At 48.1% G+C, this 24,683-nt stretch overlaps 2 protein-coding genes across 2 annotated transcripts in view; both read right to left on the bottom strand.

Annotated features, from left to right (window-relative positions):
• Positions 1-2,401: 2,401 nt before the first annotated feature.
• Positions 2,402-8,870, bottom strand: LOC149453314 (uncharacterized). The gene is made up of 6 exons (XM_089688318.1): positions 8,598-8,870; positions 8,388-8,511; positions 8,180-8,271; positions 7,721-8,068; positions 6,788-6,917; positions 2,402-4,251 (listed from the first exon to the last, which is right to left on the bottom strand). The coding sequence occupies exons 1-6, from the start codon at positions 8,712-8,714 to the stop codon at positions 2,861-2,863; spliced, it is 2,202 nt and encodes a 733-aa protein (XP_089544444.1). The 5' UTR covers positions 8,715-8,870; the 3' UTR covers positions 2,402-2,860.
• Positions 8,871-17,252: 8,382 nt separating this feature from the next.
• Positions 17,253-24,683, bottom strand: part of LOC149453315 (uncharacterized) — a 29,200-nt gene continuing 21,769 nt past the window's right edge. The window contains exon 8 of the mRNA XM_089688567.1: positions 17,253-21,937. Coding sequence (XP_089544693.1) covers positions 20,475-21,937 — 1,463 coding nt within the window. The 3' untranslated portion in view covers positions 17,253-20,474. The remainder of the gene's footprint in view (positions 21,938-24,683) is intronic.

The following is a 24,683-nucleotide window of genomic DNA, read 5'->3' on the forward strand; positions in this document are numbered from 1 at the left end:
CGGAAAGATCGGATATAGTGAATGCGGGGTCCGGAAAGATCGGATATAGTGAATGCGGGGTCTGGGAAGAGCGGATATAGTGAATGCGTGGTCCGAGGAGAGCGGATATGATGAATGCGGGGTCCGGGGAGAGCGGATATGGTGAATGCGTGGTCCGGGGAGAGCGGATATGGTGAATGCGTGGTCCGAGGAGAGCGGATATGGTGAATGCGGGGTCCGGGGAGAGCGGATATGGTGAATGCGGGGTCCGGGGAGAGCGGATATGGTGAATACGGGGTCCGGGGAGAGCGGATATGGTGAATGCGGGGTCCGGGGAGAGCGGATATGGTGAATGCGGGGTCCGGGGAGAGCGGATATGGTGAATGCGGGGTTCGAGGAGAGCGGATATGGTGAATGCGGGGTTCGGGGAGAGCGGATATAGTGAATGCGTGGTCCGGGGAGAGCGGATATAGTGAATGCGGGGCCGGGGAGAGCGGATATAGTGAATGCGGGGTCCGGGGAGAGCGGATATAGTGAATGCGGGGTCTGGGGAGAGCGGATTTAGTGAATGCGTGGTCCTGAGAGAGCGGATATAGTGAATGCGGGGTCCTGAGAGAGCGGATATAGTGAATGTGTGGTCCAGGAAGAGCGGATATAGTGAATGCGTGGTCCGTGGAGAGCGGATATAGTGAGTCCCAGAAGACTATGGGGAGGACAATGGCCGCTTCAGATTGCCTTAACGGTCAACATCAGGTACCCGCTCCCCAAAGGTGCTAATCCTTAATAGGGAGCGGGGGACGAGGCCTTAAGGAGGAACTTCCTCTTTCGAATGGAGCTCTGCTGTAACCTGTCAACAGTGCCGGAGGCTCTATCACCAGGAATGAACGGACTCGGAAAGCTCTTATCAGATCCAGTATCTTCCAAGTTTTGAAGAAATGTCCTCGGTGCACAAATTGTTCCCTCATTAATAACAACACCGTGGTAGGGACATTCCTTGATCATCAGAGTATACATCCCCACCACCTATTGTTCTCTCAGCAGAGTCCACATCACCACTCTCTGCACCCCGGTGTTGTATCTCTTTTCTCAATGTCTGTACTACATTCTTTGGGAGATCTATCCTCTATCCACACTGCGACCTGTAGATTGCTTTTTGCACCTCTCAAAGTGGCAGCATACCCATGTCCCAAATCATGAGGTGCAAACTTCCAATCCAGTGGGTTGGTAAATGTAAAGATTACATCACCAATCAGACCAGGCCCTGGCCACAATCATAGCAATGATGTGGAAAGGAATAGGTTGGCCACACTATCAACGGTGTGGTGGAAATAGAATCCTCTATCAAAGTCTTCATAAATAATGAAATACATTTTTTCATGTTTTCAATTATTTAAGCTGTTCCTTGACAGGTGGAACTCAATAATGACTAAGCACATATTGGTGTGAAACGCATTTACTGTTCTCTGTCCATCATAGGAGCTGTCATGTCTGTATTGCATTGTTTGTGAAGACTTCAATAAAGGATTTTATTTCTACCACACCGTTGATAGTGCAGCCAACCTATTCCTTTCCACATCATTGCTATAATCGCGGATCGGGTCAGCACCAATGAGTGGGTGGAGGGGCTATGTGATTCAGCATTCACCTGGAGCAGTCCTCTCTCTGTTTTATTGATTATTTCATAGCAATGGTGTGGAAAGGAATAGGTTGGCTGCGCTATCAACGGTGTGGTGGAAATAAAACCCTTTATTGAAGTCTTCATAAACAATGAAATACATTTTTTTCAAGTTTTCAATTACTTAAGCTGTTCCGACAGGTGGAACTCAATATTGACTAAGCACATATTGGTGTGAAACGCGTTTACTGTTTTCTGTCCAGCATAGGAGTTGTCATGTCTGTATTGCATTGTTCGTGAAGACTTCAATAAAGGATTTTATTTCCACCACATCTTTGATAGTGCGGTTAACCTATTCCTTTTCACATCATTGCAGTGTTTGTGAAGACTTCAATATAGGATTTAATTTCCACCCCACCATTGATAGTGCGGCCAACCTGTTCCTTTCCACATCATTGCATTGTTTGTGAAGACTTCAATAAAGGATTTTATTTCCACCCCACCGTTGATAGTGCGGCCAACCTATTCCTTTCCACATCATTGCTACGATCATGGATCAGGCCAGCACCAACGAGTGGGTGGAGGGGCTATGTGATTCAGCATTCACCAGGAGTGGTCATCTCTTTTTTTATCGATTATTTTGTAGCAATGATGTGGAAAGGAATAGGTTGGCTGCACTATCAACGGTGTGGTGGAAAGAAATCCTTTATTGAAGTCTTCATAAACAATGAAATAAATTTTTTTTCACATTTTCAATTATTTAAGCTGTTCCCCGACAGGTGGAACTCAATAATGACTAAGCACATATTGGTGTGAAATCCGTTTATTGTTCTCTGTCCATCATTGGAGCGGTCATGTCTGCATTGCATTGTTTGTGAAGACTCTAGTAAAGGATTTTATTTCCCACTCACCATTGATAGTGCGGCCAACCTATTCCTTGCTACATCAAATGAGTAGACACAGAGAGCTCAGCGTGCCTGCTTGATGAGTGATGGTGAGGGGCCGAGATGCAGAGTCAAAAAGTACCACTTGGTCTTCACCAGAACTAGAGGTGGAGAAGTTTGGCTGCAGTGAGATCACTGAAGCAGGAAGGGCACAGGAGTGCGACAAACGGCCAAAACCACCGTCAAAAGAATTGGAAGTTGCTTTCCCTCTGAAGAAAAACTAGACTTCTTTTATCTGTAAAACATTTCCCGCAACCTGAGCGCACTGTATAAAAAGGTTTTCTTTCTGATTGAAAGATTTCCCGCACATGAATAAAGAACACTAACCCGTGTGAATTCTCTGGTGTTTAACAAGGTCTCCTTGATAAACAAAGGTTTTCCCGCACTCTGGACACGAATAGGGACGCTCACCCGTGTGAACTCTCTGATGTTTAACAAGGTCTCCTTTATGAGTGAAAGATTTCCCGCACTCCGAACACGAGTAAGGACGCTCTCCTGTGTGAACTCTCTGATGTTTAACAAGGTCTCCTTTATGAGTGAAAGATTTCCCGCACTCCGAACACAAATAAGGACGATCACCCGTGTGAGTTATCTGGTGTGTAACAAGGCCTCCTCTTTTAGTGAAAGATTTCCCGCACTCTGAACATGAATAAGGACGCTCACCCGTGTGAATTCTCAGGTGTGCAACAAGGCCTCCTTTTGTAGTGAAGGATTTCCCGCATTCCGGACATGAATAAGGCCACTCACCCGTGTGAATTCCCTGATGTTTAACAAAGTCTCTTTTGTGAGTGAAAGATTTCCCGCACTCTGAGCATGAATAAGGATGCTCGCCCGTGTGAACTCTCTGGTGTTCAACAAGTCCTCCTTTCTGAGTGAAAGATTTCCCGCACTCTAAACATGAATAAGGACGCAAACCCGTGTGAATTCTCTGGTGTATATCAAGGTCTTTTTTATAAATGAAAGATTTCCCGCACTCTGAACATGAATAGGGACGCTCACCCGTGTGAATTTTCTGGTGTCTAACAAGATAAGCTTTCTTCTGGAAAGATTTCCCGCACTCTGAACATGAATAGGGATGCTCACCGGTGTGGATTATCCGGTGTCTAGTAAGGTCTCCTTTAGAAATGAAAGATTTCCCGCACTCTGCACATCCAAAGGGACGCTCACCCGTGTGTATTCTCTGGTGTTTAACAAAGTCTCGTTCGTGAGTGAAAGATTTCCCGCACTCTGAACATGAAAAGGGAAGCTCACCCGTGTGAATTTTCTGGTGTGCAACAAAGTTTTGTTTATGTTTAAAACGTTTCCCGCACTCTGCACATGGGAAAGGACGCTCGCTCGTGTGAACTCTCTGGTGCTGAATAAGTTTTCCTTTCCGAGTGAAACATTTCCCACACTCTGAACATGAGAATAGATGGTCTCCTCGGTGAGCTCCTTCATGGGGTGAGGAACATTCCTTGAGATTAGATGGATCTGTTGATCTATCTGCAGTGTGAGATCCTAATTGGACATTTGCACTCCTAGTATGTGATTGGTCAGAAGATTCCCCCTGATCAGAGGGATCCATTGATGTTTCCGGACAGGAAGGTCTGTGATGGATATTGGGTGTATTTGGATTCACTCCTGGAGAATCCTGTGTGATGGCATTATCTTCTGACTTCCAATCAGCAGATAATAGAAGAAGTCTCTCCGAGGAATTCCTGACATCAGCGCCATCTGATGGAGAGAAATGGAAGAAATAAATGTAAAGAGAGGAGATCACAGAGGAGTAAAGTTTTATCTCGGAGTATAAAGGTGAAGAGCTGCCAGAGAGAAGTACTTTATTAACCCCACCACCTCCCCGTTCAGAGGATTTCCCCCCCCCCCCTTCCGGACTGGGCCATTTTGTGGCGATATGGCACCGCGTTACTTTGTCTGACAATTGCGCGGTCATGCAACACCGCATCCGAATGAAATTGACATCCTTCCCCCCCCCCCCCCCCAAACGGAGCATCCTTTTCGGTGGTAATTGATCGCGTCTGCATTTAGTTTTTGCGCTATGAACAAAAAAAGGCCGCACATTTTGAAAAAAAAAATATATATAATAATAATAAATCTAAAAAAATTTTTTTGCTAATAAACACGTCCAGTAAAAAAACAAAAAAATATATAAATTTCGGCCAAAATGTATTCTGCTCCGTGTCTTTGCTAAAAAAAAATCCCACTAAGTGTATATTGATCGCTTTGTGTGAAAGTTATAACGTCTACAAACTATGGTATAGATACTGCAATTTACGCCATTTTTTGCTATACAGCGCTGCGCTAGTTTAACGGACAATTGCGCGGTCATGCAATACGGTACATAAATGAAATTTACATCCTTTTTTTCCTCCACAAATTGAGCTTTCTTTTGGTGGTATTTGATCGCCTGTGCGTTTTTTTATTTTTTGCGCTATAAAAAAAAAGGCTGACAATTTTGAGGAAAAAAAACAATATTTTGGACTTTTTGCTATAAAACATGTCCAGTAAAAAAAAAAATTTAAAAATCAAATTTAGTCATAAATTTCTGCCAAAATGCATTCTGCGACATGTCTTTGCTAAAAAAAAAAACCCAATATGTGTAAATTAATTGGTTTACGTGAAAGTTATAGCGTTTACAAATGGTGGGAAAGATACTGGGATTTTTAATTTTTTTTTTATACTAATAATGGCGGGACTGCGGCGGACATTCTGACACTGGGGGGGAACTGACTTTGGGTTACTGACATTCCCAGTGACACCAATACAGTGATCAGTGAAAAAAAAAAAAAAAAAAACACTGACACTGTACTAATGGCACTGGGGAGGAAGGGGTTAACTTTATTATTCAGTGAAAGGGTTAACTGTGTGAGGGCAGTGTTTTACTAGGGGGCGGGGGTGTGTATTGCTATAAACTCTTCTCTCTGGCTCAGCATGTCAGGAGCTGTCAGGGAACTGACAGAGAGCAGAGCTACTGCAGCCCCGCTGTCTGTCAGTGATTGCCGTTGATCGCCGGGACACAGCCGGTAACGACCAGCCGTGATCCGCGGGACAGGTAGGGCGGGCGCTCGTAATGGTGGCGATTAGCGACTTATAGCAGGACTGCAGCGGGCATTCTGACAATGGGGGGGACTGACTTGGTGTCACTGACATCCCCAGTGACACCAATACAGTGATCAGTGCTAATAAAAAGCACTGATCGCTGTACTAATGGCAGTGGGCAGGAAGGGGTTAACATCTGGGGCCATCAAAGGGTTAACTGTGCGCTGGAAGTGTTACTAGGGAGACATGCTGCTGTGCAGAGAGATACAAAGCAGCATGTTGGTGCTGACAGGGGAGAGATCTGTAATGTTTACATACAGACCTCTCCCGTCAGTGTTCCTCGGCGATCGCCGGATGCTGGTGGGGAATCTCCGTCCGGGACCCGGTGATTGACATCTGTAGCCGCCAATGGCAGCGCAGGTAGGGCATCCCTAGTGACACCAATACAGTGATCAGTGTCTGTGCTTTTTATTAGCACTGTACTAATGGCACTGGGCAGGAAGGGGTTAACATCTGGGGCGATCAAAGGGTTAATGTGGTGCTGGGAGACATGCTGCTATGCGGAGAGATACAAAGCAGTGTTCCTTGGCGATCGCCGGTGGGGAATCTCCAGCCGGGACCCGGTGATTGACATCTGTAGCTGCCAATGGCGGTGCGGGTAAGGCGCGTGCGCACCCCCTACACAAATACAAAATCACACACACATACATACATATATACACATATACACATATACACAGTGGTGATCGAAAGTTTGGGCACCCCAGCTAAAAATTTGTATTAATTTGCATAAAGAAGAAAGAAGCCAAGGAAAGATGGAGAAATCTCCAAAAGGCATCAAATTACAGATTAGACATTCTTATAATATGTCAGCAAAAGTTAGATTTTATTTCCATCATTTACACTTTCAAAATAACAGAAAACAAAAAAATGGCATCTGCAAAAAAGTTTGGGCACCCTGCAGAGTTAATATCTTGTACTGCCCCCTTTGGCAAGTATCACAGCTTGTAAACACTTTTTGTAGCCAGCCAAGAGTCTTTCAATTCTTGTTTGAGGTATCTTTGCCCATTCTTCCTTACAAAAGTCTTCCAGTTCTTTGAGATTTCTGGGCTGTCTGTCACACACTGCTCTTTTAAGGTCTATCCATAGATTTTCAATTATGTTGAGGTCAGGAGATTGTGAAGGCCATGGCAAGTGCAGTGCCTGTACTTACTTGTGTGGAAAGGTGGAGACATCTCATCCAGTTCACTCTTCATCATCATCCCAACCTCCTCTGTGGACGGCCGATCCCCTCCCACATACGTCTCCTCTTCTTCCTCTTTTATAGTTATCCGTTCTTCACCCTAAACCCCAAAATAATAGAAAACGTCTAATAAAGTCGAACTCCAAGCAGATATAAAAGACACAAATGACAGCAGATCTCCATTGTCCTGGGCTTCATATCTCCACATCTGACCACAGGAGCTATGTTCAAGGTGGCATCTTCCACCTTCTCTGTCCCGAACAGTCCTCTACCCCCATCCCCCCTCCTATGGTTTCAATCCTGAGAGATCTGTAGTTGGTGACAGGTACTACCAACACATTCACAATACTGTATTCATCCCAAAAGGGAAATTATTACATGGGGAGCAGTGACAAGACAGTGCGGGACTTGGTGTCCTCTTCTACGTGGACAACTTGTATAGACGCATGACACTTTTTGGGCACTTATACGACCACCTTGATCACCTTCTAGACATCAGGAAATCTAGATTGTGAGCTCTAAAGGAGCAAGGACCTCTTTTTTTTTTTTTTCTTCAAATTCTTTATGACCACGGAACAAGCGACATGTAGCAATACAGTCATATAAAAAAAGAAATACAGAAGCAAGTAGGGGTGCACCGAAATGAAAATTCTGACGCCGAAAACGAAAATAAAAAATGCACTTGGCCAAAAACCGAAATGCGCAGTTTTAAAAAATTAATATATATTTTTTGAAAAAAAAAAACACGGGTTAAAAAAAAAAACCACACACACACATACATATATATATATATATATCTCCCCAAAAGATGAAATACATTTGAAATGAAAAACAAGATTACGTAAAAGACTTATCTCAAAGTTTAGAATACATTTTTAGGTCTTCATGCTCAGTTCCACCTACCTGATGATGGTTAGGGATGGTGTTACCTTCCTGTGTGGAATCCCGGGAATACAGAGGACTGGGACATCTCTCTGGTGGGTTCCCATTACTGGATCCATCTACCTGATGATGGTAAGGGATGGTGTGACCTTCCTGTTTGGAATCCCAGAAATACAGAGGATGGGGACATCTCTCTGGTGGGTTCCCATTACTGGATCCATCTACCTGATGATGGTTAGGAATGGTGTGATCTTCCTGTGTGGAATCCCGGGAATACAGAGGACCACCCTCCGCCATAGACTGCTGAGCTCCAAACATCTCTTCTCTTTCCACTTTAACTTCAACTTTTATTTCCTTCAGTCCTTCACTCTAAACCCCAAAAGATGAAATACATTTGAACTGAATAACAAGATTACATAAAAAAAACTTTTATCTCAAAGTTTAGAATACATTTTGGTCTCCAAGCTCAGTCCCACCTACCTGATGATGGTGAGGGATGGTTTGACCTTCCTGTGTGGAATCCGGGGAATACAGAGGACATCTCTCTGGTGAGTTCCCATGACTGGATCCATCTGTAGGAAACACACACACTGACTGAATCCATTGTTTCTATGTGTTTATCAGATGATGGGGGATCTAGGTGGACCCTCCGTACTGCTCTCTCCTTTACAATAAAGTCTCCTCTTACCCGGTGATGTGAGGGGCGGCTGATTGTCCATCATGACATCCTTGTAGAGGTCCTTGTGTCCTTCTAAATACTCCCACTCCTCCATGGAGAAATAGACAGTGACACCCTGACACCTTATAGGAACCTGACACACACAATGATACAGTCACCATCCAGACACATCCCTTGTCTGTTACTGGAGAATGTCCCAGAATTCCTGGCACCGCTTACCTCTCTCTTGTCAGGTAGTGAGGTGGAGGCACTGTGATGGGTGATGTCCTGGAAAGACAGATGCTGACCTCTCCGGTAAGGTCTGTGTTTTATTAATAGAGAGAAGAGTGATATCATGTGACCTCCCAGAATCCTCCTCACCTCTCCGGTCAGCAGGTAGATGATCTCCAGGGTGAGGTTCAGAAAATAAGACCTTATTACCTCCTCTACTGCCAGTTCCACCGTCTTCTCTACTTCCTCCCAACTCACCTCTCACCCAGAACTTCCTTTTTAGACCCCTACATCACTTCCTGTTTATGTGTGACATCACTTCCTATCTGCATATCACTTCCTGTCTGCAACTGACACCACTTCCTCCCCATTGGTGGGATCACTTCCTGTGTCGGTACAATCAGGTTCTTCCTGTCTCCTTGTTATTATTATTATTACATCGAGTTTATATAGTGCCAAAGGATTTGCTCAGCGCTGTACAATAGAGGGGGGGGGACAATACATGAAACAGTACAGCAACTACAAACAGCACACAAGGGGTTAGAGGGCCCTACTCTTTCGAGCTTACAATCTAGAAGGGAGAGGGTAGTGGTACAGGAGGAAATGGCTGTGGGGGATGGAGTGGTAGGAGGAATGAAGGAGAACGGCTGTTAGGTGAGGGTGGGGTAGGCTTCCCTGAAGAGGTGGGTTTTCAGGGAGCGCCTGAAGGTGAGGAGGGAAGGTGACAGTCTGATGGATTGGGGTAGTGAGTTTCAGAGGATGGGGGAGGACCTGGAGAAGTCTTGCAGTCGTGAGTGGGAGGAGGAGACCAGGGAGGAAGATAGGAGGTCCTGTGAAGAGCGAAGGGTATGGGTAGGGTGGTACCTAGGAATCAGGTTGGTGAGGTAGGTAGGGGCAGTGTTGTGAATGGCTTTGTAGGTCAGAGTGAGTAGTTTGAATTTGATGCGTTGGGCAATAGGGAGCCAGTGGAGGGATAGGCAGAGGTGGAGCAGTTGGTGAGGTGGATGAGTCTAGCCGCTGAGTTCAGGATGGTCTGAAGCGGGGAGAGCCTGCACTGGAGTAGGCCGGTGAGGAGGGAGTTGCAGTAGTCGAGGCGTGAGATAATCAGGGAGTGTACTAGTAGTTTAGTGGTGTCTGGGGTAAGGAAGGAGCATATCTTGGCGATGTTGCGAAGGTGGAGCCTGCATGTGTTTGTAAGTGATTTGACATGAGGTTGGAAGGAAAGGTTTGAGTCCAGAATGACGCCAAGGACTTTGGCTTGCGGGGCAGGATTGATGGTGGTGGTGTTGGTAGTGATGGATAGGATGGGGGGGGGGGCGCGGGGAGGGGGAAAGACGAGAAGCTCGGTTTTGGAGAGGTTAAGCTTGAGGAAATGGAGCGACATCCAGTCTGAGATGTTGTTAAGGAGGTGAGTGATGCGGGAGGAGAATGTGGGAGGGAAGGGGAGGTGGCACCGTTGTAGGAAACGCTGAAGGAGCGTCGGGATAGGTAAGAGGAGAACCAGGAGAGAGCGGTGTCTCTGATGCCAAGGGAGAGTAGTTTATTAAGGAGGAGGGGGTGGTCAACTGTGTCAAAGGCCGCGGAGAGGTCCAGGAGAAGGAGGACAGAGTAGTCGCCTTTGGCTTTGGCGGTAAGTAGGTCGTTGGTGATTTTGAGGAGGGCGGTTTCAGTGGAGTGTAGGGGACGGAAGCCGGACTGTAGTGGATCAAGGAGGTTGTTGTCAGTGAGGTGGGCGCTTAGGCGGTCGTAGACTAAGCGCTCAAGAAGCTTGGAAGTGAGTGGCAGCAGGGAGATGGGTCTGAGTTTGTTTGGGTCAGTGGGGTCCAGGGAGGGCTTTTTGAGTATGGGGGTGATGTGCGCATGCTTTAGGGGGGAGGGGAATACGTCGGTAGAGAGGGAGAGGTTGAAGATGTAGGTGAGGGAGCGGATGAGGGAAGAGGGGGGTGACCGGAGGAGTTGAGAGGGGATAGGGTCCAGGGGGTAGGTAGTGAGGCGGGCTTCTGAGAATACCCTGGTGACTTCCTCAGTGGTAGCAGGGCTGAAGGAGTGCAGTGCTGGGGGGGTTGCGGTAAGCGGGGCCTTGGGTGTGGTGGGGGTAGTGCGGTTGCGAGGTCAGAGGAGGGAAGAGATGGGGGGGGGAGGCTAGGTGGGGAGGTAGATTGCGAGTTGACTATGTCCTTACGGATTGCGTCAATCTTGTTGTGGAAATGAGTGGCAATCTCGTGGGCGGTAAGCGAGGTACTGAGTGGAGGAGGGGGGGGGAGAAGGTGGAGAAGAGTCGGCGAGGGCAGGTGGAGAGGGTGTTGATCAAGTTTACAAAGAAGGCCTGCTTGGTGGCGTGGAGGGAGGAGGTGTAAGTGAGGAGGGCAGACTTGTAGAGAGAGAACGCATGAGGGGACCTGGTTTTGCGCCATAGTCTCTCCAGCGCGCGACTGCGACGTTTGTGGCGTTTAGTATGGTCATTCTGCCATGGTTGGAGTGGTCTAGGTTTGATGTTGCGTGTGGTTAGGGGTGCCAGAGAGTCTAGGGTAGCTGATAGTGAGTCGTTGTATGTGGTGGTGGCTAGGTTAGGACATGACAGTGGAAGGATGCTGTCGTGTAGGCAGTCGGCAGCCGAGTGGAGGGGGGCCGGGTTCAGGTTGCGGAGGTTGCGGCTGGTGATGGTTTGGCGCTCTGGGGGGGAGTTAGGGGAAGGGGAGATGGAGAACGTGAGGAGGTGGTGGTCGGAGAGAGGGAAGGGGGTGTTAGTGAAATGGTTGAGGGTACAGAGGTGGGAGAAGACGAGGTCCAGGGTGTTCCCATTGATGTGGGTGGAGGATTGAGTGTACTGTGTGAGCGCGAAGGAGGAGGTTAGGTGGAGGAGTTGGGAAGTAGTCGGGTTGTTGTCGTTGATGGAGATATTAAAGTCCCCAAGGATGATGGTCGGTAGCTCAGAGGAGAGGAAGAAGGGAAGCCAGGCGGCGAAGTCATTAAGGAAGCGGGGTATGGATCCGGGAGGCCTGTAGATCACTGTGATCCTTAGGGGGGTGGGGGTGAAGAGTCGGATGCAGTTGGCCTCGAAGGAGGAGAAGGTTAGGGAGGGGGGGTTAGGGAGGACCTGGACGGTGCTCAGCGGTGATAGGAGCATGCCGACCCCACCACCTTTGTGACCACTCAGTCTTGGTGCATGGGACCAGATGAGACCTCCATAGGAAAGTGCCGCAGGAGAGGTAGAGTCAGTGGCCTGTACCCAGGTTTCGGTGATGGCTAGGAGGTTGAGGGAGTGGGAGATAAAGAGGTCATGGATGGCGGTAAGCTTGTTGCAGACCGAGCGGGCATTCAGGAGTGCAACCGAGAGAGGGGATGGATGCGGGGAGGAGGGGCACAGGTATGAGTTTGAGGGGGTTGCGGCGGCTTGCGAGAGCAGGGGGGCCCCTAGAGGATGGGTGAGGTGGTGAGGGGCCAGGGTTCGGGGAGATGTCCCCAGCAGGAAGGAGAAGGGTGAGGAAGGTGGCATGGGAATGGGAAGTGCCGGAGCGTGTAGGTCTGATAGTGGTGGCGTGTGGGTCGACGGGGGAGTGGAGTAGCAGGAGGAGGTGGTGAGTGCTGTAGTGGGGAGAGGGGAGAAGTGAAGGGGCAATGTAGAGCTGTTTTGGGGGGGTAGGCGGGTAGAGGGAGGCGATTTTTGGGATGGAAGAGAGAAAAACGAGGAGGAAGAGTGCAGGTGGCATGTGGGGTGAGTGGAGTGCGGGTCGGGGGAGGTGAAGGGATACAGGTCAGGGCAAGGTGATGTGGAGAGTCTGTATCACCGTGGAGGAGTCCATTTGAGTCCTTTTGTAGGGGGAGAGTGAGAGCGGTGGGCAGCAGCTGGCTGGCTGCAGTCTGTGGGTGCAGTATGCTGGCGTCCGTGGGTGCTGCGGCACGTCTTCGGTGGGTCTGGTGGTTTGGCGAGCGGAGGGGTCGTAGGGTGTGATTTCTGGGGGTGTTGGTAGGCACGGTATCTGGTGATGCTGGCGGCTCGGTGACTGGAGATGTTGAGGCCGGGCGTCAGGTGCTGAGGGCTCGGCGTCGGGAGGCGCTGAAGGGCTCAGCGTCAGGAGGTGTTGAAGGGTCGTCGTCAGGAGGTGGTGTGGACCGACGTCTGGAGGTGGAGTGGGCTCGGCGTTGGTAGGTGCAGTAGGGCTCGGCATCCGTGGGCGAAGTGAGCCAGTGCATGCGGATGTTGCGGGTCAGCGACTGAGGGCGCTCTATATAACAGGAATAGATCTCAACCTTGACAGTAATGTCATTAAAGGGAGAGTCCCGTCTATAAACCAGAGGCTCTGGATGGGCGGTTGGATAATTGGTTCTATATTTAGGACGTATCCGGTCTATAAACCAGAGGCTCTGGATGGATGGTTGGATAAATGGTTCTATATTTAGGATGTATCCGGTCTATAAACCAGAGGCTCTGGATGGACGGTTGGATAAATGGTTCTATATTTAGGATGTATCCGGTCTATAAACCAGTGGGGAGAGGGGGCAGGGCACAGTGCTGGCTGAACCTCCCTATAGGGATGCATATATTTTAGGTTTCGGGGGTGAAGGTGGACCTGCACTTATCTCAAAGAAATTGTAGTCTATTCCAGTAAAGGTGTGACAAGGGTGGTGCAATTCTGTTCAATCTTTAAATTTTACACAAAAAAATACTTTCTTTGCTCCAGATGTAATCTGCATGCTCAATCACTCAGAAATTGCAGAACATCCATACAGGCTTGATATCTGCCATGTAAGTATCTTCCATTTTCTTATCTTCAGTCTCTAAATCAGGGGTCTCCAAACTTTCTGAACAAAGGGCCAGTTTACGGTTCTTCAGAATTTAGGGGGCCGGACTGTGACCATTAGGAGTAGAAACAGTCCTGACATCAATGGGAAAAAACACATTTTGATTGGTGTCAGTGGGAGGAATTGTGTCCTATCATTGGTGTCCGTGGGAGGAACTGTGCCCCTTCATCGGTGTCAGTGGGCCCCATTGTTGATTTCAGTGGAATTGTGTCCCATCACTGGGAGGAACTGTGCCCCTTCATCGGTGTCAGTGGGCGGAATTGTGTCCCATCATTAGTGTCATTGGGAGGAACTGTGCTCCTTCATCTGTGTCAGTGGGAGGAATAGTGCCCCATCATTGGTATCAGTGGGCTCTATCATTGGTGTCAGCTGCAGGAATTATGTCCTACTGCTGGCATCGGTAGATGAAATAGTGCCCCGAGGGCCGGATAAAAGCAAGCAAAGGGCCGCAGCTTGGAGACCACTGCTCTAAATCAAGACATACCTTTTTTGCTTCCAGATGCAATGTGCCTGCTCTCTCCCTCAGGAATTGCTTCCTATCCAATAAAGGACTCAAAGCTGTGGTGCTGGCTCAGTCACTCGGAAACTGCAGGTTTAGGATCTATGGTTCAAATCCATAAACGTTTATCATCTACAGTCTCCAAAAATATACTTGCATTTTTTTTTTATTTTCAGATGCAACGCGCTAGTTCTAGCCCCCAGAGGTTAACCCCTTCCTGCCCAGTGTCATTAATACAGTGTCAGTGCCCCGGATGTTAACCCCTTCCTGCCCAGATCCATTATTACAGTGTCAGTGCCCCCAGATGTTAATCCCTTCCTGCCCAGTGCCATTAGTACAGTGTCAATGCCCCCAGATGTTAACCCCGTCCTGCCCAGTGTCATTAGTACAGTGTCAGTGCCCCCAGATGTTAACCCCTTCCTGCCCAGTGCCATTAGTACAATGTCAGTGCCTCCAGATTTTAACCCCTTCCTGCCCAGTGCCATTAGTACAGTGTCAGTGCCCCCGGATGTTAACCCCTTCCTGCCCAGTATCATTAGTACAGTGTCGGTGCCCCCGGATGTTAACCCCTTCCTGCCCAGTGTCATTAGTACAGTGTCGGTGCCCCCCAGATGTTAACCCCTTCCTGCCCTGTGCCATTAGTACAGTATCAGTGTCCCCGGATGTTAACCCCTTCTTGCCCAGTGCCATTAGTACAGTGTCAGTGCCCCCGGATGTTAACCCCTTCCTGCCCAGTGCCATTAGCACAGTGTCAGTCAGTGTCAAATTTGTAATAAACCGACAATACTGTTTTATTTCTAGATTCAATGTACCTGCTCAAATCCGAAACAAAAGAATGAAAAGTAAACGGTAACTGATGCACACATTTATTAAGTACATGATTCTATTAGATTATTAACAGTGTTTTCGAATATTCACAAATCTCAGGAGGACTCAGCATTGCCGGTCATGTCCCTCCATTGTACAGTCACATCTCTGACATCACTGCAAATCTATTCTGTATAGATACACTACCCGGGGGATAATAGATTTCCCCATTTTTATCAAAAGATGCTGGAATTTACTTTGGGGATTCTGGCATGTGATCCCTGAAAGTGTTCAGTGTCATTCTACATTATCTGACAGCTCTCCTCTGCCAACCATCCACACTACATTCTCTGACAGCTCTCCTCCCCCCCACCATCCACACTACATTCTCTGACAGCTCTTCCCCCACCGTCCACACTACATTCTCTGACAGCTCTTCTCTGATAGCTCTCCTCCCCCACCATCCACACTACATTCTTTGACAGCTCTCCTCCCCCACCATCCATACTACATTCTCTTACAGCTCTCCTCCCACCATCCACACTACATTCTCTGACAGCTCTCCTCCCACCATCCACACTACATTCTCTGACAGCTCTCCTCCCCCACCATCCACACTACATTTTCCAACAGCTCTCCTCCAGCCACCATCCAAACTACATTCTCTGACAGCTCTCCTCCACCATCCACACTACATTCTCTGACAGCTCTCCTCCCACCATCCACACTACATTCTCTGACAGCTCTCCTCCACCATCCAAACTACATTCTCTGACAGCTCTCCTCCCCCCCACCATCCACACTACATTCTCTGACAGCTCTTCCCCCACCGTCCACACTACATTCTCTGACAGCTCTCCTCCATCCACACTACATTCTCTGACAGCTCTCCTCCCCCACCATCCACACTACATTCTCTGACAGCTCTCCTCCCCCACCATCCACACTACATTCTCTGATAGCTCTCCTCCCCCACCATCCACACTACATTCTCTGACAGCTCTCCTCCACCATCCACACTATATTCTCTGACAGCTCTCCTCCACCATCCACACTACATTCTCTGACAGCTCTCCCCCCACCATCCACACTACATTTTCTGAAACCTCTCCTCCCCCACCATCCACAGTACATTTTCTGAAACCTCTCCTCCCCACCATCCACACTACATTCTCTGACACCTCTCCTCCCCCACCATCCACACTACATTCTCTGACACCTCTCCTCCCCCACCATCCACACTACATTCTCAGACAGCTCTCCTCCCCCACCATCCAATACTACATTTTCTAAAAGCTCTCCTCTCCCACCATCCACACTACATTCTCTGACACCTCTCCCCCCCACCATCCACACTACATTCTCTGACAGCTCTCCTCCCCCACCATCCACACTACATTCTCTGACAGCTCTACTCCCACCATCCACACTACATTCTCCCTTCCCCCATCCACACTACATTTTCTGACAGCTCTCCTCCCCCACCATTCACACTACATTCTCTGACAGCTCTCCTCCATCCACACTACATTCTCTGACAGCTCTCCTCTCACCATCCACACTACATTCTCTGACAGCTCTCCTCCCCCACCATCCACACTACATTTTCCAACAGCTCTCCTCCCCCACCATCCACACTACATTCTCTGACAGCTCTCCTCCCCCACCATCCAAACTACATTTTCTGACAGCTCTCCTCCCCCACCATCCACACTACATTCTCTGACAGATCTCCTCCCCACCATCCACACTACATTCTCTGACAGCTCTCCTCCCCCACCATCCAAACTACATTTTCTGACAGCTCTCCTCCCCCACCATCCAAACTACATTTTCTGAAAGCTCTCCTCTCCCACCATCCACACTACATTCTCTGACACCTCTCCCCCCCCCCCCCCACCATCCACACTACATTCTCTAACAGCTCTTCCCCCACCATCCACACTACATTCTCTGACAGCTCTCCTCCATCCACACTACATTCTCTGCCAGCTCTCCTCCCCACCATCCATACTACATTCTCTGACAGCTCTCCTCCCCCACCATCCACACTACATTCTCCCTTCCCCCATCCACACTACATTTTCTGACAGCTCTCCTCCCCCACCATTCACACTACATTCTCTGACAGCTCTCCTCCATCCACACTACATTCTCTGACAGCTCTCCTCTCACCATCCACACTACATTCTCTGACAGCTCTCCTCCCCCACCATCCACACTACATTTTCCAACAGCTCTCCTCCCCCACCATCCACACTACATTCTCTGACAGCTCTCCTCCCCCACCATCCAAACTACATTTTCTGACAGCTCTCCTCCCCCACCATCCACACTACATTCTCTGACAGATCTCCTCCCCACCATCCACACTACATTCTCTGACAGCTCTCCTCCCCCACCATCCAAACTACATTTTCTGACAGCTCTCCTCCCCCACCATCCAAACTACATTTTCTGAAAGCTCTCCTCTCCCACCATCCACACTACATTCTCTGACACCTCTCCCCCCCCCCCCCACCATCCACACTACATTCTCTAACAGCTCTTCCCCCACCATCCACACTACATTCTCTGACAGCTCTCCTCCATCCACACTACATTCTCTGCCAGCTCTCCTCCCCACCATCCATACTACATTCTCTGACAGCTCTCCTCCCCCACCATCCACACTACATTCTCTGACAGCTCTCCTCCACCATCCACACTATATTCTCTGACAGCTCTCCCCCCACCATCCACACTATATTCTCTGACAGCTCTCCCTCCACCATCCACACTACATTTTCTGACACCTCTCCTCCCCTACCATCCACACTACATTCTCTGACACCTCTCCTCCCCCACCATCCACACTACATTTCCTGACAGCTCTCCTCCCCCACCATCCACACTACATTCTCTGACAGCTCTCCTCCATCCACACTACATTCTCTGACAGCTCTCCTCTCACCATCCACACTACATTCTCTGACAGCTCTCCTCCCCCACCATCCACACTACATTTTCCAACAGCTCTCCTCCACCCACCATCCAAACTACATTCTCTGACAGCTCTCCTCCACCATCCACACTACATTCTCTGACAGCTCTCCTCCCACCATCCACACTACATTCTCTGACAGCTCTCCTCCACCATCCAAACTACATTCTCTTGACAGCTCTCCTCCACCATCCACACTACATTTTCTGACAGCTCTCCTCCCCCACCATCCACACTACGTTCTCTGACAGCTCTCCTCCACCACCATCCACACTACATTCTCTGACAGTTCTCCTCCCCCACCATCCACACTACATTCTCTGACAGCTCTCCTCCCCCACCATCCACACTACATTCTCTGACAGCTCTCCCCCCACCATCCACACTACATTCTCTGACAGCTATCCTCCACCATCCACACTACATTCTCTTACAGCTCTCCTCTACCATCCACACTACATTCTCTGACAGCTCTCCTCCCCCACCATCCACACTACATTCTCTGACAGATCTCCTCCCCACCATCCACACTACATTCTCTGACAGCTCTCCTCCACCATCCACACTACATTCTCTGACAGCTCTCCTCCCCCACCATCCAAACTACATTTTCTGAAAGCTCTCCTCTCCCACCATCCACACTACATTCTCTGACACCTCTCCCCCCACCATCCACACTACATTCTCTGACAGCTCTTCCCCCACCATCCACACTACATTCTCTGACAGCTCTCCTCCATCCACACTACATTCTCTGACAGCTCTCCTCCCCACCATCCATACTACATTCTCTGACAGCTCTCCTCCCCCACCATCCACACTACATTCTCTGACAGCTCTCCTCCACCATCCACACTATATTCTCTGACAGCTCTCCCCCCACCATCCACACTACATTTTCTGACACCTCTCCTCCCCTACCATCCACACTACATTCTCTGACACCTCTCCTCCCCCACCATCCACACTACATTTTCCAACAGCTCTCCTCCACCCACCATCCAAACTACATTCTCTGACAGCTCTCCTCCACCATCCACACTACATTCTCTGACAGCTCTCCTCCCACCATCCACACTACATTCTCTGACAGCTCTCCTCCACCATCCAAACTACATTCTCTGACAGCTCTCCTCCACCATCCACACTACATTTTCTGACAGCTCTCTTCCCCCACCATCCACACTACGTTCTCTGACAGCTCTCCTCCACCACCATCCACACTACATTCTCTGACAGCTTTCCTCCCCCACCATCCAAACTAAATTCTCTGACAGTTCTCCTCCCCCACCATCCACACTACATTCTCTGACAGCTCTCCTCCCCCACCATCCACACTACATTCTCTGACAGCTCTCCCCCCACCATCCACACTACATTCTCTGACAGCTATCCTCCACCATCCACACTACATTCTCTTACAGCTCTCCTCTACCATCCACACTACATTCTCTGACAGCTCTCCTCCCCCACCATCCACACTACATTCTCTGACAGATCTCCTCCCCACCATCCACACTACATTCTCTGACAGCTCTCCTCCCACCATCCACACTACATTCTCTGACAGCTCTCCTCCACCATCCACACTACATTCTCTGACAGCTCTCCTCCACCATCCACACTACATTCTCTGACAGCTCTCCTCCCCCACCATCCAAACTACATTTTCTGAAAGCTCTCCTCTCCCACCATCCACACTACATTCTCTGACAGCTCTTCCCCCACCATCCACACTACATTCTCTGACAGCTCTCCTCCATCCACACTACATTCTCTGACAGCTCTCCTCCCCACCATCCATACTACATTCTCTGACAGCTCTCCTCCCCCACCATCCACACTACATTCTCTGACAGCTCTCCTCCACCATCCACACTATATTCTCTGACAGCTCTCCCCCCACCATCCACACTATATTCTCTGACAGCTCTCCCCCCACCATCCACACTACATTTTCTGACACCTCTCCTCCCCTACCATCCACACTACATTCTCTGACAGCTCTCCTCCCCCACCATCCACACTACATTTCCTGACAGCTCTCCTCCCCCACCATCCACACTACATTTCCTGACAGCTCTCCTCCCCCACCATCCACACTACATTCTCTGACAGCTCTCCTCCATCCACACTACATTCTCTGACAGCTCTCCTCCCCCACCATCCACACTACATTTTCCAACAGCTCTCCTCCACCCACCATCCAAACTACATTCTCTGACAGCTCTCCTCCACCATCCACACTACATTCTCTGACAGCTCTCCTCCCACCATCCACACTACATTCTCTGACAGCTCTCCTCCCACCATCCACACTACATTCTCTGACAGCTCTCCTCCACCATCCAAACTACATTCTCTGACAGCTCTCCTCCACCATCCACACTACATTTTCTGACAGCTCTCCTCCCCCACCATCCACACTACGTTCTCTGACAGCTCTCCTCCACCATCCAAACTACATTCTCTGACAGCTCTCCTCCACCATCCACACTACATTCTCTGACAGATCTCCTCCCCACCATCCACACTACATTCTCTTACAGCTCTCCCCCACCATCCACACTACATTCTCTTACAGCTCTCCTCCCCACCATCCACACTACATTCTCTTACAGCTCTCCTCCCCACCATCCACACTACATTCTCTTACAGCTGTCCTCCCCCCACCATCCACACTACTTTCTTTTACAGCTGTCCTCCCCCCACTACCACACTACATTCTCTGACAGATCTCCTCCCCCACCATCCACACTACATTCTCTGACAGATCTCCTCCCCACCATCCACACTACATTCTCTGACAGATCTCCTCCCCACCATACACACTACACTGTTTTTTCTGGTGTTTAACAAGATTACTTTTCTTATAGAAAGATTTCCCACATTTGGAACAATAAGGACGTTCACCCGTGTGAATTTTCTGATGTTGAACAAGGTAATCTTTATGAATGAAAGATTTCCCGCACTCTGAACATGAAAAGGGACGCTCACCAGTGTGAATTCTCTGATGTTTATCAAGGCCAGCTTTATGAGGGAAGGATTTCCCGCACTCTGAACAAGAAAAGGGACGTTCACCTGTGTGAATTCTCTGGTGTTTTGCAAGTTTTCCTTTACAAATGAAAGATTTCTTGCACTCTGAACACGAATAGGGATGTTCACCGGTGTGAATTCTCTGATGTTTAACCAGGTCTCCTTTGTGAGCGAAAGATTTCCCGCACTCTAAACATGAAAAGGGACGCTCGCCCGTATGAATTCTTTGATGTTCAACAAGGTCACCTTTCTGAATGAAAGATTTTCCGCACTCTGAACATGAGAAGGGACGCTCACCTGTGTGAATTCTCTGATGTTTAACAAGGCTTCTTTTATGAGTGAAAGATTTCCCGCACTCTGAACATGAAAAAGGACGCTCATTCGTGTGAATTCTCTGATGTACAACAAGGTCTCCTTTCTGAATGAAAGATTTCCCGCACTCTGAACATGAATACGGACGCTCACCAGTGTGAATTCTCTGATGCTGAACAAGGCTTCCTTTATGAGTGAAAGATTTCCCACACTCTGAACAGGAATAGGGACGTTCCCCTGTGTGAATTCTCAAATGTTTAACAAGATTATCTTTCTTGAGGAAAGATTTCCCGCACTCTGAACATGAATAAGGACGCTCACCCATGTGAATTTTCTGATGTTTTACAAGGTCTCCTTTATGAGTGAAAGATTTCCCGCACTCTGAACATGAATAAGGATGCTCACCTGTGTGAATTTTCTGATGTTTTGCTAATTTTGCTTTATGAGTGAAAGATTTACCGCACTCTGTACATAAATAGGGATGCACCCTCATGTGAATTCTCCGGTGTTTGGCAAAGTCTTTTTTATGAGTGAAAGATTTCCCGCACTCTGTACATAAATAGGGATGCACACCCATGTGAATTTTCTGGTGTTTAATAAGATTACCCTTCTTAAGGAAAGATTTCCCGCACTCTGAACATGAATGAGGACACTCATCTATGTGAATTTTCTGGTGTCTAACAAGGTCTCCTTTGTTAGTGAATGATTTCCCGCACTCTGAACACAGATAAGGACGCTCACCCGTGTGAATTTTCTGGTGTCTAACAAGAATATTTTTCATATGGAAAGATTTCCCGCACTCTGAACATGAATAGGGGCGCTCCCCTGTATGAATTCTCTGATGTTTAACAAGGTTTCCTTTCCTAGTGAGACATTTCCCACATTCTGAACATGAGAATAGATTGTCCCCTCGGTGAGCTCCTTCATGGGGTGAGGAAGATTCCTTGGGATTAGATGGATCTGTTGATCTATCTGCAGTGTGAGATCCTAAATGGACATTTGCACTCCTAGTATGTGATTGGTCAGAAGATTCCCCCTGATCAGAGGGATCCATTGATGTCTCCAGACAGGAAGGTCTGTGATGGATATTGGGTGTATTTGGATTCACTCCTAGAGAATCCTGTGTGATGGCATTATCTTCTGACTTCCAATCAGCAGATAATAGAAGACGTCTCTCCGAGGAATTCCTGACATCAGTGCGATCTGATGGAGAGAAATGGAAGAAATGTCAGAATTCACAAATAACTGGAGATTTAGCTCCTCCCCCCGTCAGTGGAATGAATGGAAATGAATGGAATGAATGGAAATCGCACAGCTGGGCTCCTGTTCTCCCTCCAAAATCGATCAGAAAAGTGTTTACACCGAGTCCATATATGGTCTGCAGAGTCTTTACTATTCAATAGCTGCGACTAAGTCTTCATCAGCCCATACATATCATTGGTTTGTTACTACACTGGATTGCCTGAATTTGTCTGGATTATATTGTGGAATGGAGATGGACCTTTCATATGGTGTCCAGTATCTCCTCCTCATTTGTTGGTAACATGACGTTATATTGAGGAATGGAGATGGACCTTTCATATGGTGTCCAGTATCTCCTCATTTGTTGGGGACATGACGTTATATTGAGGAATGGAGATGGACCTTTCATATGTCGTCCAGTATCTCCTCCTCATTTGTTGGGGACATGACGTTATATTGAGGAATGGAGATGGACCTTTCATATGGTGTCCAGTATCTCCTCCTCATTTGTTGGGAAGATGACGTTATATTGAGGAATGGAGATGGACCTTTCATATGGTGTCCAGTATCTCCTCCTCATTTGTTGGTAACATGACGTTATATTGAGGAATGGAGATGGACCTTTCATATGGTGTCCAGTATCTCCTCATTTGTTGGGGACATGACGTTATATTGAGGAATGGAGATGGACCTTTCATATGTCGTCCAGTATCTCCTCCTCATTTGTTGGGGACATGACGTTATATTGAGGAATGGAGATGGACCTTTCATATGGTGTCCAGTATCTCCTCCTCATTTGTTGGGAAGATGACGTTATATTGAGGAATGGAGATGGACCTTTCATATGGTGTCCAATATCTCCTCCTCATTTGTTGGGGACATGACGTTATATTGAGGAATGGAGATGGACCTTTCATATGGTGTCCAGTATCTCCTCCTCATTTGTTGGGAAGATGACGTTATATTGTGGAATGGAGATGGACCTTTCATATGGTGTCCAGTATCTCCTCCTCATTTGTTGGTAACATGACGTTATATTGAGGAATGGAGATGGACCTTTCATATGGTGTCCAGTATCTCCTCATTTGTTGGGGACATGACGTTATATTGAGGAATGGAGATGGACCTTTCATATGTCGTCCAGTATCTCCTCCTCATTTGTTGGGGACATGACGTTATATTGAGGAATGGAGATGGACCTTTCATATGGTGTCCAGTATCTCCTCCTCATTTGTTGGGAAGATGACGTTATATTGAGGAATGGAGATGGACCTTTCATATGGTGTCCAGTATCTCCTCCTCATTTGTTGGGAACATGACGTTATATTGAGGAATGGAGATGGACCTTCCATATGGTGTCCAGTATCTCCTCCTCATTTGTTGGGAACATGATGTTCCTGGAGGAGGAGTTCTGTCCTCTCTGCTGAGATGAAGGGGGCAGAGATGAGGCTTTTTGCGGCTGCTCAGAGAAGTGCAGGATCTGGAGGAGGACTTCTGCTCTCCTCTCTGCTGTTGACTGCTGAGACGGGGGGGGAGGGAACGATGTAGGAGTGTCACAGCTGCAGGAGAGGTGCAAGGACTACATGATTTGGCCCATGGGCCTTGTGCTTGACAAATGTGCTGCAAAACACCTTCTCTTCCAAAGTAACAGATGGTTACTCTTAACCAATAAGCCCTTTACTGAATAAAACGATATTTACAGCTCTGTACGGGTTCCGTAGAAGTACATTTGTGTGATATACAGAATTTCAATTGCATTTCCAATCTCTGTCCAATCGCTGTACCGGACTTGGCTGTGCTGTGTGGCGCTCTCCATACCTTTTGATGGTTTAGTTGCATCCCAGTAAATACCATCATAAACTCCAAACCTTCTACTCAGACGTAAAATGAGATTGTGACCCGTTTCTTCCATAGTGCCTGTACTTACCTGTGTTGATAGGTGGGGAAATTTCTTCCTGTTCACTCTTCATAACCATCCCAACCTCCTCCGTGGATGGCTGATCCCCTCCCACATACATCTCCTCTTCTTCCTCTTTAACCTCAGATTTTATATTAATCCGTTCTTCTCCCTAAACCCCAAAATAATAGAAAACATCTAATAAAGCCGAACTCCAGGCAGATATAAAAGACACAAAAGACAGCAGCTCTGCATTCTCTACAACATCATTAAATGTGTAAATATCTGAATGGGACCTGGTATGAGGCTCTTTCAGGACCTGTACATAAGAGCTCAGACTGGGAGAGGGAGAAGCAGAACAGTGAGCCAATCAACTGTGCTGCAGTTCTAACAAAGAACATGCTGATAGGACGAGAGAGCAGAGTGACAGAGAGATGAGCTCATCAGTCTTCTGCTTCCTCTTTTCACTGGCTGGGGGAGGGGCAAGACCAGCAGGAGCTATTGACCTGAAGCAGA

Source organism: Staurois parvus, unplaced genomic scaffold (genome assembly GCF_062004578.1).
Source record: "Staurois parvus isolate SC_StPar_1 unplaced genomic scaffold, SC_StPar_1.0 ptg000449l, whole genome shotgun sequence".
In the NCBI taxonomy this organism is placed as follows: Eukaryota; Metazoa; Chordata; class Amphibia; order Anura; family Ranidae; genus Staurois; species Staurois parvus.

Bases quoted from the DNA above. Each gene is read 5' to 3' on its own strand.
- LOC149453314 (XM_089688318.1), bottom strand. From the start codon at position 8,714: ATGATATCACTCTTCTCTCTATTAATAAAACACAGACCTTACCGGAGA. The intron at 8,272-8,387 runs GTAAGAGGAGAC...TGTTTCCTACAG, and splicing joins GCCGCCCCTCACATCACCGG to ATGGATCCAGTCATGGGAAC. The intron at 6,918-7,720 runs GTAGGTGGAACT...TTTGGGGTTTAG, and splicing joins CCATCCCTAACCATCATCAG to GGTGAAGAACGGATAACTAT.